The 19,733-nt window shown below is 37.3% G+C and overlaps 1 protein-coding gene across 1 annotated transcript; it reads left to right on the top strand.

Moving 5' to 3' along the window:
- Positions 1-998: 998 nt before the first annotated feature.
- Positions 999-18,816, top strand: inpp5l (inositol polyphosphate-5-phosphatase L). Its single transcript, XM_079468553.1, has 16 exons — positions 999-1,389; positions 5,387-5,425; positions 5,734-5,834; positions 6,051-6,135; positions 9,083-9,146; positions 11,357-11,460; positions 12,557-12,609; positions 14,479-14,598; positions 14,695-14,779; positions 14,872-14,976; positions 15,550-15,621; positions 15,826-15,899; positions 16,753-16,864; positions 16,964-17,032; positions 17,146-17,204; positions 18,676-18,816. The coding sequence occupies exons 1-15, from the start codon at positions 1,330-1,332 to the stop codon at positions 17,185-17,187; spliced, it is 1,185 nt and encodes a 394-aa protein (XP_079324679.1). The 5' UTR covers positions 999-1,329; the 3' UTR covers positions 17,188-17,204; positions 18,676-18,816.
- The last annotated feature ends 917 nt before the right edge of the window (positions 18,817-19,733 follow it).

Genomic DNA, 19,733 nt, shown 5'->3' with positions numbered 1-19,733 from the left:
CTTTTTTATGTTTAGTTATTACAATTTTGTGCAGGTAAAAATTCTAACATGTTAAAGTAGGTGGCTGCTAAAACATGGAGCATAAAACATCCTCACCCAAGTTACTTCTATTATTATTTTATTATGACTTTTGAGTGTTTTGTGGATCTTTTGAATTCATTTTGGGAGTGCTGGTCTTGGTCTCGACTCGACCTGCCTTGGTCTTGACACCCTCTGGGTCTTGGTCTCAGTTTTGGGGGTCTCAACTACAACACTAGTATATACTACAATATTCATACAATTCTCTTCATAAATTTCCATATACCTTGAAGGATATGCAAACTGTTATTTACAAATATATATATATATATATATATATATATCAATATACAAATTGCATATTATTTACAAAGTAGTTTTGCAATATGGATGTTTCCATATAGTCCACAGCACACAATAATAATACATTTCAAAACTAAATACCATTGATTCTAAATGCATATCCGAGCGTTTCCATGACTGATGTATGATGTTAAAATTCATCTTTTCACACCGACGGCACGTGAAGACCCGTGCAACTGAACTATTACAAACGAAAAAACCTCTGCGGATGCTTAAAGGCAGAAACAAGGCTATTATGTGTCAGGTAAACATTTGAACAGAATGGTCGTTGTGAATTATACCTGTTTTGTTTAAAGATGCGATGTACTCATTTTCACGAAGACAACATAACAATTGACACCCCCCACCCCTTATTGCTTCATAAATGTATTATAACATTTCCGTTTGCCCCATGTCTGTAAAACTTTATGTCTCCATGATTGAACATTTGCGTGCTCACACAAACATATTGCGGGAAGTAAAAGCATGCATAAAATGCAAGAGTACGTTTACATTTTTGTGTAGGAGTTTGGGTGTGTGTGTGTGTGTGTGTGTGCGTGCGTGCGTATCGATTGCTCAACCGACCGTCGGAAACTTTGACGCTTCATCTCTTTACAGTAGCTCGTGTACAGGGCGGAGCTTCTCGTGTCGTGCAGTATAACACTGACAGCGCAACTAGTTGAGTGCACAGTCTGACACTGCTGCAGCAACCCAAAGGCACAGATCTCGACGCCGGGTCAAGTCAGCTTACGACCAAGAGAGGAGACCCCCCTCTCCAGCACTGACCCCGAATGTGAATGTTTCCTCGGGAGACTGACGGAGATGCGAGCGGCGCGCATGTGCTTCATGTCTTCAGGAGGGGCTCGACTTTACTCTTCGTGTCTTTGAGACGTCTGTTATTCCTCCATTAAAGACCTGCGAGCGGGATTCCCCTTCAGAATAGACTTTTCTCGGACTAACCTTCTTGCCATGGAGACGCACACGAACGTCTTGCTGGTCACCGCGAACGTCGGCTCGCTGTTTGACCAGGTAAGTTTAAAGCCCTCGTATCCTGCGAGAAAGCGTTGTAAATGAGTAACGCGGCGCGTACACACCTTTCATCGTTTACAGCAACTGCGCGCGGTTGAAAAGTAACCTGTCGACCCGTGTTTAAGGTCATTTATGATGCACATAGGCAGGCCGAACCCCGCTTTTGAACGTATCAATGCCCTCAATGTTACAATGAATAACATAACGTGTAACTAACAACTAGACCGTCTGTGTTATTACAGAGGAAACTGTTGTTACACTGTAACGTGACGTTTCGTTTCATGCAGCGCCGCGTCAAACGCAACAGCGCGCGCGCGGTCCATTGCTGCAGGTTCTTGCCGGGGGGTTTCTTCTCTCCAGTGGGCCTTTCTCGCACCCACGTCCCCAGTCTAGAGTAACATCCTCTTCCATTTACAGCGAGCTGCGTGACAGCACCTCCCCACGGGTCGGGCGACCTATCATCACCGGCCTTTGCGCGTATTCAAATAAAACAGGAAACCGACAGACATTTAAACGGGCTGCCGCGAAACTGAGGCGCTGCAGGAGCTTCACACGGCGGCAAACACCTTCTGCGGTTATGAGTGGCAGGAGAAACACAACACAGGACGGAAGAGAAAGGCATTAATGCGGTGTTACAGCAGACGGTATATCGCGATACCGGGTTCACGATATTTTGAACAACGTTTTTAAGAATGAAACTGATATTCAATGAACTATTCTGAAATGTATCATTGCAGCATTGAAAGTTTAATTTGAAGCTTCTGTGTGTAAATGAATCAATTATTACATCGGTCTGTCGCTACAGCGAACTAAATTTTAACTGAAAAGTATGAAAGGAAACTAAAAGACCAAACCCTAAGAGAGAACTTGTTAACCCTCACATTGCTCGCTGCACGATATATATTTTGCACCCTTACTGTATGTTATTTTGACCGTGTGCTCATTCGACTGAAATGCTGACGAAACTGTAAAGTGCAACAGATTGTCCACAGATATTGTCACGTAGGTTTTTTGGTGAAAGCGGTACACAATCCATGCACCCGTTGACGTCTTGCTGTGAAACGGCGGTAGTGTGCAGACATTTTGAATCCAAAACAGATGCCAAAATCTGAAATAAATACTGTACCAAGTGGCTGTTTATAAGATGATTTTGTTTATAAGGTTTATTGTTTTTAGGTTACAAAGATTTTTCGTGCATTTGTTTTATTACACGTAAATCACGAGTTGGATAATAATAAACCTGCACTTTCCACAACATGCACCGGGTGGTATGGATACATTACACTGATGTTGTTTTTCTCATTCATTTCTCATGTTATAGTTATAGTCACTATTTGGGATGAAGTCGAGTGTTGACATCCTTGGGTGTTCCTTTAAATGTTTTAAACGTCTCTATTTGTTGGGATAATTTTAACGCGACAAGGCTTCGTCTTGCCTACATTGCAGATATAACACATAATGCACTGGAAAACATTAAGATATGCCAGCATGATGCAAAAAAGACGTTGAGAACTTAGTTCTGAGTAGCTTGTCTTTTATGATGCAAAAAACCCTAACAAATCAAGTTCAGTAAACAACAAATTGCATGCTATTTAGTTTTTCGTTTTCAACATATGTTCCTAAGCTGAAAAAAGCTAATAAAACCATAGTTCACTTTCGGAGCAACACTGAAGCAATCTACAAAACAAAGTCAATCTACTGTATGAAACGGAGCTCAAATATTGAATAATCTTCACCTAAGGGGGTCATTCAGTTTACCCAATTGACCATATTAAGCAACCAGAATGTCAAAGAGGGTAGTGTTGCTCTCTTTCTGGACCAAAACGTCCTAGGAACTGTGTAGCACATTTTAAAACCCATTTTATCTTCCTTTCTTCGTTTATATTCAGTCCAGATTGTCCTGGGTTTAAAGTGCATTTGTTAAAGCATTGGCTTCATTATGCATATGGCCACGCAAGTGGAAATTTGGCCTTGCACCCAGTTCCCCCAGGCCATGTTTGGCAGAGAAAAAACACATGTCACACTCCATTGTGACTGTAAACAGATGGATATTGTTTCCCAAAGGACTTTACCCTATCAGCGCCTCGTTTTTCAATAGGTCGATATGAATGTTTTTCCTCAAAGGGTTTTCCAGACCTCTGACGTTTCGCAAGATCCTGAAGTTTGGTGTATTCAACTGTAATCCATGATTTTCAATGCTGACGAAAATGATTGTTATTTATCGAATGTGTTTTTTGTATCCGCTTTTCATGTACGTTTTGACATTTTGCCTGCACGCGAGGAACAAATCATATGCAGTTATACTGTCTGAGCTCCGTGGCTCCAATATTTCATCATAGTTGGCTGTGAAATATAACACTCTTTTCTGAAACAGTGTTCGCTTTAGACAATTCATGCAAGTGCATTTACAGTAAACACTTTTAAAGTCACTGAACTTAGTTCTTCTATGCTATTTTAAGATAAATGATAGTACGGACTGTAGCCAGGCATCAGGAAATAATGCATTGCGAATTTGGGAAATCCTCTTGAGAGCGGAGATGAAGGAAGTCTGCATTGGTCTCCCCACCCAACAATTTCAGTGGATAGAACGAAACTAGAACGTCCACAAGAAGATCAAAGTAACATGGGGGCAGTACAGGCTGCTGGCCGTATGGATTATTATACAGTATGCTGTTTTGTATAAACATCAAATTAAGTGCAAATCAACCTGTCCCTTCTATCACATGTTCTGCAAAATGTCAAAATGTCATGACCTGTTTTCACTGCAGGCTTGACAGGTTATGACAGGGAGGGGTCTGGATACTGTATGAACAGGCAGGCATGGAATCCGATTTCCCCAGAAATGGAACAAAATATTCTAGACACGCCCCTCTGTGTTTTTGTAACATTTTCAAGTGCCAATGAGACTGTTGTACTGTCAGGAAAAATGTGATGTGCGGTAGAGTTGTCACGATTCCACATTTTTAACTTCAATAGAATACCCAAGAAAAGTATATCGATACCAATACTAAATCGATACTATGCAAGAAGGAAACACAGGAAGTTATTAAATAAAAAATGAAAATTCTGTCATGATTTACTGACCATCTTATCATTTTAAACCTGTATGACTTTCTTTCTTCTGCAGAACACAGTAGAAGATATGTTAAAGAAAGTTGGTAACTAAAGAGCACTGTCCCCAATTCACTTCTATGGTATGGACGCAAAACCAATGCAAGGGAATGGGGGCCAGTTAACAACATTCTTTAAAATATATTTTGTGTTCTGTGGAAGAGAGAAAGTCATATAGGTTTAAAATGACAAGAGGGTGAGTAAATGAAGACAGAATATTCAGTTTTGGGTGAACTATCACTAATGCAGTTTTTGTTCTTTATTGTCTTTAGGCACATTTGTGTATGTCTTTTTTACCATCTTTTAGCTCCTTATATAGTGTGGTTTGAAGTTTGAAACCGATATATATATATTATATTTTGACTTTTTATTGATATTATTGCATATAGCTGCTTTCCTTCGGAAACCTTGTATCTGCATATTTAGTGATTTTTGTTGTTGTTGCCATAAATTATTATTATTATTAATCACCTTTTATGTGTGTCACTGGGTTTTGCAAATATCTAACCAATAAAACGTACTAAAAAGGGCTTGTCAACTTTGACAACACATTATTTGATCATTTAAGAAAAGAACAATGTTTTTCCATTTCCTGAAAAGCGTTGAATTTGGACATCCAAGGTTTTGGAAGGACAGCAATGCTATGTCAAGTTATTGTTGGTTGTCTACTGAAAAAGACACACCTGCCCTGCCTAATAATCAAAAGCAACCATGTGAATGATATATAGCCAATATTCCAATCCAGAATCCAATTGTTAAATGCTTTGAAATAAAGGAAACCAAACGGCACACTGCAAGTCAAAACTCGTTGTTAACACTAAGCTGAGGTTAAAACTGACTGATCTTGAAAAGATCCCTTAACAGGGAAATCTGTTTTTTGCTTCAGGTGGGTGACATTGAAAAATACTGGCTGCAAGAGTTCTCGGTAAGTTACATGTCTTTTATATTCACAAGCATTTCCTTGTCAAAGCGCTCCATCTGGTCAAACTGCAAAAGATACCACAAACATACCTTTGGCATCATCTATAACTTTACCCTGTTAAACCTGAAAAAGTGTTTGTCACATTTATGTCACAGACTATTTGCTCCTGAAAAAAAAACAATATTTAAATGCAAATACCTTAAGACATGACATATTAAAACCACAAAATATTAATATCTGAGCAAAAACATGTTTTCATGGTGTTTCAATTTCAACCCCCACTGATAAATGAATGAATTCTGTGTTTTAAGACGGTGTACAAGTACAATCCTCGCTTCATTGCCCTGCACTTTCAAGAAGTCGGTGGAAAGAACTATAGGGAAAACATGAAACACGCCGAGTTATTTTTCCGGTATGATCTGTCACATTTGGAATTTGAATAATATATATTTTTAAAAGAAATTGTATATTTACACAACCATGGTATTTACACAGTGTATAAAAAACATGCCGCTTCAATGTTACACCTTTTAAAAATTAAATAAAAGGTTTGTTTGTTTTATATCTACTCATAATTTATTATCTTTTCATTCTTGGTTTCATGTTTATTTATGTCTTTTGATAATAGGACCATAGAGAACCTCCCTGAGATGGCAGATTTTAACAGAGCATGTGTCTATATAGACAGTGATTATATCTCAGACAATTTCACGGTGAGTAATAAGACCATTGCAATATATCTCAAGATTTAATTTGTAATGTCACGCAATCATGCATATTTTTACAGCACCTTCAGTACTGTAGTTGCTTTGTATATCCACTAGATGGCGCTCTGAAACCATTTTGAGATTGCTCAATTTGTGGTGGTTATTCCAGTCCTTTTGTCACTGCAGGACTTCAGTGTTAGATGCGAAACATCAAGATCGTTTTAACGTATAATGAAAAAGACTAAATCTAAAATGCATTATCCTTGAATAGATATTCGTACAAAAAACATAAATCAACAAAAAAACAAATAGTACGTAGTATTGTCATACAAACTTGTTTGCAAGTAATGTTTTGAATTTGATGAACAAGTCATATTGGACCTTAATCTGTGCATATGTTTTATTGTCTATTGACCCACATTGATTTTATCATGCGTATGTGACTATTTAGACACAACACTGTTCTGTTCAATGTCTTTCATTGCCAATTCGTGCACATCTTTTATATGTTTGAAATACTGATGCTAGCTGTCATGAAGCTCAGTGGTTAGAGCCTCATGGGTTCGATCCCAGGGATTGCACATACTTGGAAACAAATTTATAGTAATGCAATGCAAGTCGCTTTGGATAAAAGCTTTTGACAAATGCATACATGTTAATGTCCATCTAAAGATTCCCAGTATAGATTTGGCAAATACCAGCAGATGATATCTGGTCCCTGCTAACCAGCCATACCTTAATGTGAACCTCTTGCCAGTGCCTGTCCAACAACAGTAGGCGTCCCTTTCATTTGTCAAGTAACCCAGTGTAAATGCGTGAAAATCCAGTTAGACGAGAAGTTGCTGGTGTTTGTGAAAGTGGCAGGATTATTAACCCCTTAGCCCACCCAGGTGAGGGGTGCTGCGTGTGTGGTTATACATTTTAGGTGTTTGGTGTGTACTTTGATGGACTGGGTTAATGTGCAGGAGTGGCCAGCCAGCGGACCGAGTCAATACGTTTAACTCCAGATTAAAACTATTGATTAAGCCCTTCACATCTGAACATGATAAATAAACTGCAGGTTTATGTGTCTAAGAGTGATGGTGAGCGAGGGTGTATTTGTGGTGTTGTTGTTGGAGGGTCATGGAGTGTTTCTGATCGCGGACCCATTGCCATCCCCACACCATTTCATTTGACTTTTTATGAACAGGTTCGGCTTGAAATATAAAAATACATATTTTTATCAAACATATTTTTCATTTGCCTCACCACAGGAGCCGGTTTCACGTACACACACTTAAACCGAGATCAACACACACTCAGCCTCACACCTATCTTCATCAATCAGGCTAGTGCAGCGTTTAATAAAAAATTATTGACTTAAAAGTGATTTTTTTATCAAAACACCATTTGTACAGCGAGTGTGCCAGACGATCTCTGCTTCACGCGCACACACTCTCGCCAGCAAAAGCGATGATTCGCAGCCCTCGGAAAACTAATTACAAATCAATACAGATGATGTGAGAGAAATGAGAATGAAGATGGGTGTTAACACAGCCGATGTGTGTGTGGTAGAGAGAAAGAGAGAGAGCGAGCATGTGCATTTAAGGACCTTCACCCTGAAAAGATGCAAAATTGTCTGAAGATTGTAAGAAGAAATACATTAAATTCTTATACAATGTGTTTAATGATCAACTACTGCAATATTAATTTTAATACGATATTAATACGAAGGTGTTTAAATATATGAAATTACTTTTTGTAGACAAAAATACAATATTTTTGAAACGAATGACTTTGATCAAATAACGAGAAAGAAAAACCAGCCAATTTTCTCCAATATTGTTTAAAATGCATCTGTCATCACAGGGTGAGAACTCAAGAAGCTGGCTGATAAAATGTCAAAAGCACAATTGTCCCGCATGCTGAAATATCCAGATTTATATTGAACCCTTTTCTAAATGTTTTGTCATAACATCATTTTTGTAGTTACAATTATTATAAATTATTATAGAATACAGTTATTCTTTAGTCTTGATAAGTTTACTGTTATTCTTAAATATGAAAAATAAATGATTAAGCGCTTCAGATGGGTTGTGAACATGTAGAGGAGAATTGCAAAATAAAGGCCTTCCTAATGTTAAGCTCCAGGTGCTTGAAATGCGTTGAGGGTTGGTGCTCACGCTTTGGATGCGGGTTCGATGTTCATGTTCTGAATCTCAGTAATTTCTTCACGTCCCTGTGCTCATTTCCAGTCTCTAAAGACTGATAAGATAGAATCCTCTGTCTTCTCAAACAAGCATAATTTTCCTTAAAAGATTTATATCCTTCTCCTGGGATATTTTCAATTCTAAGGATAAGTGTGTGTAAAAGCATGAGTGTGATGTTTACTTCTTGTCAAACCTCCCAGAACGGCAGGTGATTTTTCTCTGACCTGCGATGGGACTGGTGGTGGGCCAACAGCGGGCTCTTGTGTTTAATCTCTGTGTGATTGTTTTAATTTTCTGTCTGTATTGATCTCCGTGGGGCTGGATTGATGAGCGCTCAGCGGAGCAAACAGCCAGTACATTAAATCCATTCACAGTGCTGCCAGAAAACACACGGGCAATGTGGTCCTTTATAGAATAGGATTCATTCTCCAAATGCTTTTCTTGTGTTTAGCTGTGTCTGTATGTTGGGTTTACGTTTGGGATCCAAAACTGTGGCTACGTCTGTGATCGGACGATTTTGTCTCACAGGCAAAAGGATATTGACTGTGGCAGATTGTTAAAGGTGGAGGTTTAATGATTATGATGTGAGTACATCATCATTGAAAATGATAGCGGATATCTTCATTAACCTCTGCATGTGTGTGACTTTTAAGATGGCGGGTCATTATGATCAGGGCTTCCATCAAAACCTTGAACTTATGCTTGTTTAAGAAGATCCTCACTTGTTTGTTTGTTGTTTGACTGATTGATTTATTTGATTTTAGGCTCTGGGAAGCATGTACTACATCCACAATTCACTGAAAAATATCCAACAATATGACTTCAATGGTAAGAAATTAAAGTGTATTTATAGTACATTATAAACGGTTTCAACGGCAACAACATATACATTATGTGGCCAAATCAATTACTGTCGAGTAGTTTTAATACAATTTAAAACAATTATTATACAAAAAAATATTCATTTAAATTATATATAAAATGAATTGGTATAACCAAACATTGATCGGAAATGAACTTCAGGCCAGGCGCGTACATCCGATGAAACCGTCTATAATTATTTTTATGAAATTCATGAAGATCTGGGTCACATTTGAGAATTAAAAGAAAGGCAGAAAAATTGTTTGCTTAAAGACCATTAAATGTGTTTACTAAAGTAACAGTTTACCCCAAAATACAAATTCTGTCAATTACTCAACCCCGAAGTTTTCTTGTTCTGATGACAAATATATTTGTACGCATGCTTGTAACCAAACCCCATTGACTACCATAGTATGAAAAATGACAATGGATGTCAAAAGTGTCCCAGAACTGTTTCCTTCTTCAAAATATCTTCCTTTGTGTTCAACAAAGAAATGTACCAAGCCATTTTATGGTAGTCAATGGTGGCCAAGAACTGTCTGGTTAAGCATTCTTCCAAATTTCTTTCTCTGTGTTCATCAGAACAAATATATTTATACAGATTTGAGACAACTTGAGTGTGAGTAATTGATGACAGAATTTTTAGGTGAACTGTCCCTTTAAATTCTGAACTGCTCATCATGGTCGTGTTTTTGTACAGTAACTCTCTGATATGTTGTAATATTTATAGAATATAAATACTCTCATATAGTGCTGAGAATTTAATAAACACCTAATAAATAGAATTAAATTAATCAAAAAACTCAAAATACAATTTCTTTTTCTATTTTAGTTTTTGGTGTACATTAAGATTTACAAATATAAAAAAGGCCATATATATATATATTCTGCCATGACAATATTCACAATGCCTCATTTCTTTTAAGTTTAATTCTACAAAAATATGAATATGATTAAAACATTAATATGAACTTTTTTAAACAAATGAAGTGCCATCCATTAGCTGCAGTCTCTGACATATAAAGTAAACAGTAACATACGGTGTTCTCATTTACAGAAACACAATATCTAGATGAGCAGGTGTTTCACAGCAAAGATGTTATTTTTGGTCTGGAACATTGCATTGATTAATCCACATCCAGATTAGAACAGAAACTGTGTATTTTATAAAAAAATGTCACGTACAGCTACATATGAAGAGTTGGTTTCCAAAATGAAATGACTCCGTTTTTCAAAGTTTTTTAACATGTTTTTTATGATGTTATCTTGTTAGTTAGCGGTATTTTTTGAGTTATTATGTCTTAAATCAAAACAAACCAATTGAAGTTTGATTGATATTACTTGGAAGGCACAAAAATCTTTTTTGTAAAACTGAGTTGGAAATAAACTCCTCATATACATGCGATGTTGTTGTATGCAATATCTGAACGTTCACCTTGACCCCCGAGATAAAGCGCTATGACAGCTACTATATATCCCCACCTTAGTAAAGCAAACAGCTGTAAATATGAATGATATTTTCTTTATACCTTTATCATTGAGCCAACATGAACCAGCACAATGTATTGTAGGGTGTAGGAGCTGTTAATACAGATGTTTATCGTGTTATTACATTGTTTTGTGTTTTAATCATCACGCTTAATGAAAGGGATGACTGTAATCATTGAATTCCTATTTGGCCATTATAATTATTTCCATTATCTGCCAAATTGACATAAAGGTCAAAGGATATTTTAAAACTATATCACAGCGAGCGATTTTTATTTAAAGAAGCCGTGAATTTCATTAAAATACAATCTCACGGTTCAAGAAAACGTCACATTAGCCAAGAGATAGATTTCCAACGCAACACAAACAAATGTTCTCCTTTGGCATGACACAAGCGACTCATGTGGTTAGTGTCTCTGATAGAACAGGATTTAACCCGATGAGCGTTTTTCACTAGTCTTTATCTATTCTAGTCACAGCACCTCATGAATAAGCTCTCTAGAAGAGCACTAATAGAAGAGCCATTAAGATCAGTGGACCAATGCATTTGGTGCCCCATCAAATCAGTGTTCCATAGATCCTCCTCTCAGAGCTTACAGCGACGGGACAAGCCCAACATTAGTATATTGATTTTGCATTTGCATGTTTTTCTTTCAATGTGTCTTAGTTGTTTATTCCTCCTCCTGTAGTGAAGGAGTTTAAAGCCATCACGGGCTACAACAAACACGTGGGCTCACTCGAAGCATTGACAACGTTGGAAAAAGAGAAATTCTCAAAGAACTTCTGGCCTGATGTGAGTGTGTGTGATGCATCTCTACTGTTTAAAACGTTTCTAGTGAATTTCCCGGACTTTATATGACACGTCTGTTTTACCAATATACTGTATGAGATGCTTTAAAAGGTTCCTGCACAACAATCATTGCATTTTTACGGCATATGTAGGTTGGTTTTGAAGTTAAATTAGACTTTTTTACTTTCGTGCTTTTTCCTAAAACCCCAAATACATGTAATTTACTATTTGGCTGGTATTCACACGTACTTATTTGAGTATGTTTAGAACAACTTTACTCAATATTGCCGTCATTACCTTAACACCAAGAATTTAGATAAATAATCATTATTTTTACAAAGAGTTTTATTTATTCCCATTATTTTCCCAAAGTTTTTGTAATTTATACAATTCTAATTTTTTATTTATGTTACATTTAAAAACAGGAAGATGTTTACTTTCTGTGTTCTCACATACACACGCCCCCAATACACAGTTGTTAAATAAACAAACAGCTAAAATGCATGAAAATATTTTTGTACAGACGGGTGATTCTCACGAATTTTACTGTTACAACATAGTGTACAGTATAATGCACTCGGGGAGCATTCCGGTAATGAGATTTTCAGCAGAAAAAGCTATAAAATACATAAATAATTCACTCCTATGTTTTGTGCAAGGTAGAGAACACAAATATGTTTATTATGATCATGTTTGTGTTAGCGAATGATATGTTTAATTATTAAAACATTAAATTTTAGACGCAAACATGCTCTTATCTGAGAGTTCTACAACTTTATTGCTGTAATGTTTTAACAAACAATTCATATATTGTAAGTTTAATAGTACTTGACGGCTAGCTAACACTAGAAGTGTCATTTCCATCACACATCATTACCAACACAATAAAAACGGCACAATGTTTCACGTTATTATACCAAAATCCACACAAAGTTTAACCAGGGTATTTATTCATCACGGACATACAGTAATTGCTTTTCATTCATTTTTCATTTCATTTTCTAAAAATTTTGGATTAAACACAACCATAGGAATTATCTATAGAGCGTAAATGACCTCAATGTAATGTGCAATGTGTGTTTGTGTGTTTTGATTACAGTTCAAGTGGTCTAGAAAAGGCTACATGAGGACACGGTGGCTCATTGACGACCAGTATGTTCACACACACACACACACACACACACACACACACACACACACACACACACACACACACACACACACACACACACACTTCAATAAGCACAAGTCTTGTCAGGTGTTTCTTACAATTTCCTTTACAGTCTGGCATGTGTCTATGTGTATGTATGTTTTGGCCTCAGCTCAAGGCAAACGTTGTGTTAGCCGTGTTGGTGGAACAGTGTGTGAGCGACTCATCAGAAGCACATTAATAGCTGGCGTGTGGCAGCTGTACAATAGAGCAGTACTGGAACCTGATGGCTGAGTGATAAATGAATGGAGCCTGTGAAAGAGTTCAGGTTTAGCGGAGCTGCACTTGCTCCTATCAGCTAATGTCCCACATCAGTCAGAGAGACTGACAGCACTGATAGACCTACACACACACACACACACACACACACACACACACAAATGGAAGATATCGCAAAGTAAATAAAATCAATACGCACTCTCGCAGAAACGCATATTCACGGTGCACCAAGTGATGCAGGCTTACAGATTTTATATAAAAATGCGTGGTCTATAACACCAGGAGACTTTTCAAAAATAAAAATAATTCAATTATTTACTCACTAACCTATGCCTGTTTTCATGGCTTGTATGGAAATATTGTATAGAAATTGTATGCGAACAATTTAAGTGAACACCAAAACTACTTTTCTGAAGAACACAAAGAGATTTTGAAGAATGTCTGTAACACAACAGCGGCGGTACCCATGGACATGCATTGGTTTTGTATCCATACAATAGAAGTGAATGGCTACCGGCATTGTTTGGTTACAAAGATTCTTTGAAATATCTTTTGTGTTCAACAGAACACAGGAAGTCACACAGGTTCGAATTGACAAAAGGGGGAGTAAATAAAGACAGAGTCTCCAATTTTTGCAGTTTTTTTGCGAGGTGAACTGCCACTTCAAGGCAAAGTGTCAAATGTGAGCTTTTTTGGCATACAACAAACATTCGTAACTCTGTGACAGATTTTTATAGCACATGCATGTTGCATGCTTATTGTCAATACAGGAGAATTGCGACACCCCTAATTCAGGTCAATTTTATTAATAGGGTATATGCACAGGGGACGATGCCGTACTTCCGTTAAAATCTCAGCCAGCTAGGTCACTTCCGCTCTTATAGCACTAAGGGGATTTTCACCAAGTGATAATGACGTGTTTAGTAAGAAAACGTTCCAATTTCGTCCAACCGACAGCACTACAGGTGAGCATTGTTAGGTGCCTCTGTGATCATGCAGAAGTTCACAGATTTATTGATGTACCTTGAAACGGACAGCCTGAAGTGCTTCTCCTTTTTGGTTGTCAACGTTTAGCGAAGCGTTTGAATAATTAGATCGTAATTCCTATGTGTATCCTGACCGAAACGGCCTTGTTCCCTATGGCGCCTGGCTGAGTTTTTGCAAAATCACGTCACGCATATACACCATTGAATGACTGAATCTGACTGTAAAAGCGTTATACCTGTTCATTGTCATTCAGTAACCATCATTTCATATGTTGTATTACAGGTGAATAAGAAAGTCATACAAGTATACAGATACGAAATCGGCTGCAAACACACATTAATATCGAAATTGAAAATATTACGAAAGGATAAGGATACGAAAATAACTTTTCCCACGAGTAATAAAGAGTGTGGAAGGCGGTTGTTCGCGTTTGGTGTTAACCCAGCACAAGACAGACTGACTAGCCAGTAGTTATGTGGTTTAGTTCAACATTATTATAGCTCATAATTAATAAAAGCAAACTGTGTTTACATTAAGAAGAATGAATGCAGCAGGCAAGTAAGTACCATAACACAAGTGTGTACTCTGTGTGTGTTTGTGTGCAGGGCTTTGGATCTTGTGAACATTCACCTGTTTCACGACGCTTCCAACATCATAGCCTACAATTCCAGTCCGTCTGTGTATTCGTTGAACCGCAAGAGAGCTCTCAAATACGTCATGAGCAGGTATGTCTCTGTTGTTTTTTGAATATTTCACGTCGTATATTCTTTACATTTAAATGATGAATAAGTGGTCAATCAAACTTTGTGCATGTCTTGCAGAATATCGGATAGCAGAGACAGTCATGTCCCCTTCTTTCTGTTTGGTGACTTCAATTTCCGTCTTGACACGCTCAGTTTAGTACAGGTACATTTGACTGCTGCAGACAGTACATTGCGGTCCAATGTACACACATAAGTCATATCGATACATGAATGTCTGTTCTTGTTTGTGTACAGAATCTCTGTCTCCCTGATATGCATATGGTAAATAAGGTAAAAAAAAAAAACAGTAGCAGCGAGGTGGAACTAATCACTTTCAAGGAGATAGACCACGACCACCAGGTGATTATTTATTGTTGGAGCTGTCTTATTCCTATTCTGCTTGATCCATGTAAATATGATGAGATTTATGTCTTCAGCCATCTCCTGATACCTGTGTTCTTCTCAGTTCCTTCAATTACAAGATCTATAATCTGGCTTTATAGTCTTATAATGTCCATGGACACCTGCAGAATTACAGAGCAAATCTACCGTAACCATTTCTGCACTTAGATGTTAAAGGTTCTGACTCTTGCACCAGTAGATGATGAATTTTTTCTTTTTGTGTGCACTCAGACATATCCAGTACACTGTCCAGCCAGATTTATGGTTCTTGGAGGGTTGATATTGACTTTTTGCCAGCCCTGAAAATGCGAGCTTGCATTTAGATCGTTCCTGCCGACGTGCGATTCATTTTTTTTTGCCGGCCAAGTTGGAGTTTCCCCTTTGTTGTTTGTTAGTTTTTATTCGCCCCGCATTAACCTCTGTCTCTCCCCACCTGTCGTCTTTTTACTCTTTGTCTTTCCTGTGTTTCTTTCCTCTTTGTTTCCCCTTCAATACTTGATTTTTTCTTTTTGTCCTTCTGGTTATCATTAGATCCTCCAGATAGAGACCAAGGTATTCGATTACTTGGACAAGGCCTTGTTCAGTAAAAACAACGTAAAAGAGGTCTGAACTTCATTTCATAAATAGTGTTACATTTTTAGGACAGTGTCTTATTGACATCTGAATCGGAATGTACATGTCTATTCATAACATGCTGATTTCATGTCTCAATGTGTTTTCTGAATAAAAGCTTAGCCAGAGAAACTCTAATTCAGTAAGCTTCAAAAATATCAATATCAAAAGTTTAACTGTGTTTTTGTGCTGTAGCTCCTGAAGTTTGATAAGGAGATCTCTGCATTTAGTGAAACCATCACAGAGGAGGATATACAGTTTCCTCCTAGGTAAGCAACTTCATAAACACTGAAAGTCAACTACAAACAAAACATTATTCTACATTTAAGGGGCAATTCACATTTCGCATCTTGAACCTGCGAACTCCAGCAGTGCTGCTTTCTCTAGTCAAATGACCTCTCAGAGTGCGTGTGCGGCACTCTGAGAGGTTGAACTATTTACTATTTACATGTGCCAGGTCGCTCCCTTTTTGCATGCGCCTGCCGCGTGTCTACATTTAAAATAATGAACTTGCGCACGCAAAAGACGCGCAATGTGAATCGCCCCTAATGCGTGATGAATCACTGTGTATTTTCTAATGGAAAAATCGAAGTAAAGACCTTTTCGCAAGATGTACACTCTGTTCCAGAAGCACATCCGGTTTCTAATTGTATTTTTCTAATATAACATACACTAAAGAAATCCCATAAACTGTACATGAACTAAAAATAATTGTTTTCCCAGTTTTTCTTGTACATTCTGTCTTTTTCTGTAATTTTATGTTTTTATTTAAAAGAATACATGAAAATCTGTATTAAAACAGTAAAATTGCTTACAAATGTGGATAACATGTAAATAAAAGAAAACCATTGTGTGAAATATATATTTTTTGATAATTGAATCTTAAAAATATTCGTTGAACATTTTGATTTGGTTATAAATTAAGCAGGAAATTCTTCTGGACCAGTTTTGTTTGCATATAATAAAATAATACAAATTCTATTAAATCTTGAGTAAGTCCCACCCTTCATTGATTCCACTAAATATTCAATTTAACTCCCATGACATTTAAGGACTTAAATGCATTGTAAACTGCAATTGTCCATCTGCCTTAGTTAGCTTTAAACAAATATTGTTTTTCAGCTACCCGTACAGTGAAGAAAACACTAAACCTGAAGAATACATGAAGACACGGTGCCCGGCATGGTGCGACCGCATCCTGATGTCCCAGGATATGAGAGACATCATCCATCGGGTGGGTTTATACACAGAAATATGAACAAATGTGCTTTCATTTAATACATGCTCATACAAGAATAACTTGTGTTTAAGAATGAGTTTGTTTTGTCTCCAGCAAGAAAATAATGAGAGTAATGTTGTTTATAACACACTGGGTCCCAAAGTCTGCATGGGGGACCACAAGGTGATTAGATCGCTCTCAAATATCACATCTCCTGTCCTTTCATTTAATACACTTCCGTAAATAATAAAACCTGAAGGACATATAATTGGTTGTCTTTTTCTATATTTTTCCAGCCTGTTTTTCTCTGTTTTACACTGAAGACGATTGCATATTAACAAAGGACTGTCGGAAGGTGAGACATTTTATTTATTTATTTATTTTAATGCTCGCTTTGGCTTAGAAACTACTTTGGTTTACAGATCTTTCAAAATAGAGATGAGCAGTTTGCTTTTATTGAAACAATAAATGAAACCGGCTAATACTATTTCATCCAAATAGCAATATTGATAGATAATTATAACATATTATCATTATCCGATTTAGGTCTGTATTTACAAATGATTAGTCATGAATTTACAAATACAATAAATTATTATTATTATTTATACTACTACTTCTAAAAATCACAAATAAATAGGTAATGAAATGTAATAAATATTTTCCACATTCATTTCACTATGTACCAAGTACCTAGTCCATTTTTACAATATATGATAAGTCACTTGAAAATGGTTTCATCAGGAAGACAGCAGTAAATAAAGAGAGCATTTATTTATAACATATCTATTGGTCAAGGCTTTACTTTATCCGCGTATGACATGCTATACCACATCTGATCAAAAGTTAATAGCAAAAAAATCTAAAACTGGTTGGCTTAAAAAATGTCACCCTAAAAAGTCTATTGTACTTGTGTACCGGAGCACAAATCTCCCCCTCTGTACGCATACGGAGTTTGTCACTAAATGCTGTTCAGTTGCATTTCCCTAAAGGGTCATTAGCAGCTTCTCTGCCTTCATTAACTGTGTGATAAAGAACAGATCCCTCGCCTGATCTATGTCTGCTGGATCCTCTGTCTCCTTCAGCCGGTGCCAGCGATACGATCGGCATCACGCCGTTAAAGCACCGGTGTTCATTAATTACAGACACACAGAACACAAATCCTACATTGTTGTCTCTTATTGACATTTTTAGGGCCGTAATTTTGCTTTGCTGCCAGTTTTATGTATGTTCTATGGGTAATGCTTGTCTAGGGGTTGATGGGTTTACGACTGCTGTCGGTATGTCATTGTGTTTTTAGTCACTGTGCAATTAGGCTTCAATTGCAGACAAGAGGTTTGGCTAAAGAAAAATTAGGTAATAATTTCATTGCATTTCATTTGACTTTTAAGTTTTACCGCGTGTCATTAAATGCCACGCGGTGTAGGATTTCATATATTTGATATCATATAAAATCTTGTCAGGAATTACAGGCGTAGTTCACCTAAAATCATTTACTCATTTGTGCGACTTTCTTTCTTCTGCAAAACACAAAAGAAGATATTTTGAAGAACGTCTGTAATTCACATCTATTGTACAGATACAAAACCTATGCAGGTCAATGGGGACCAGCGGTTTTCAGATTTCACATTTCTTTCGTGTTCCGTAGAAGAAAGAAAGTCATACTGCTTTGAAAGAGGGCGTGTAAATAATGACATAACTTTCATTTTTAACTTCGCTGGTATTATTAACAAGGTGATAATCTTTATTCCTCCAAGCAGTTGACATGTGCATGATGTACTGTACGTTTTTATAAACGTTTTATCGTCATCTTTCTCTGTTTTTAGGTTTTGCTGTTAGCATGGACCCAGAGATTATTCCATGGACAGATATACCCCTCACAAACAGTCACGAAAAGATGCAACCTATTCAGATGCAACAGAGCATCCACACGGGACCACTGTAAAACACAAGAACCTCTTAGATCCTCTTAGAACCTCTTAACCTCTTTTCTGAACGCTGTTTTCTGATTATAATTTCAATAGGACTTCAGAAATAGTAAGAAATGAACAGAACCAAGAAAACCGGACAGAAGGTTTTCATGGCACCTCTCAAAGCTTGGACTTTTAATACGGAAATAAGCTTCGGACTGCGTAGCGCATGTTAACTGTGATTTGCTTTTCCTCGCTGTTTTTGTAATAATGTGTGTACAGGTATGCAGAGAATATTGCAACATATCCAAATGCAGGCTGCGGTGACGCACAAGCTTTTGATTGTAGATGTTTTTATTGGGTGGGTGGGTGGGTGGGTGGTTGCGGTGGGTTGATGCTCTTGTCCTGAACAGGGAACGTTCTTGAAGAACACTCTTCAGCAGCTTTTTGGTTCTTAAACTTTGTTTTTGCATTTACACTCACCTCAGCAGTTATGGCTGTCAACCTCCCTTGAGCTTCAGTCATTGTGTCTGCGGGGTTGTTAGTCAGACTCGGATCGATAGAATATGTACAGGACAGCAAGGGACGAGTTAAAAAGCCATTAGCGCTTGTGAATTATGGAAATCCCGCACAGACTGCTCTGGCCTGGAAGCCCCTCAGACTTTTAATTAGAGAAGATGTGCGATGGAGAATGTTAATGCCCTCTCACGTGTTTTTGTTTTTAGTAGCGATGAATCTGTGTTCTATTCGTTTAGTTCGATTTTTTGTTTTGGAATTGAGTTGGGTTGGGTTGCTCAGAGACGATACGATGTGAAGCGGTACAATTCTTTCTAAGGACCCCATGAAATCAATTCAGGAGCTCCATCTCTGGAAGGTTAGAGACCATCTATATGCTAGTGTACTCCAACAGGTTGATTAAATGACCTTTTAGTTGATAGATACAGTCTTTAGTTTCTGGGAAAATCACCAATATT

Source organism: Barbatula barbatula, assembly GCF_947034865.1.
Source record: "Barbatula barbatula genome assembly, chromosome: 11".
NCBI lineage: Eukaryota > Metazoa > Chordata > Actinopteri > Cypriniformes > Nemacheilidae > Barbatula > Barbatula barbatula.
Note: the sequence above shows the minus strand (reverse complement) of the source record. Positions and strands in the feature narration are given on the sequence as shown.

Excerpts from the sequence above, each read along its gene's own strand:
- inpp5l (XM_079468553.1), top strand. The coding sequence starts at position 1,330 with ATGGAGACGCACACGAACGTCTTGCTGGTCACCGCGAACGTCGGCTCG. Across the intron at positions 1,390-5,386 it reads TCGGCTCGCTGTTTGACCAG|GTGGGTGACATTGAAAAATA; the intron begins GTAAGTTTAAAG and ends TTTTTGCTTCAG. Across the intron at positions 12,610-14,478 it reads CGGTGGCTCATTGACGACCA|GGCTTTGGATCTTGTGAACA; the intron begins GTATGTTCACAC and ends GTTTGTGTGCAG.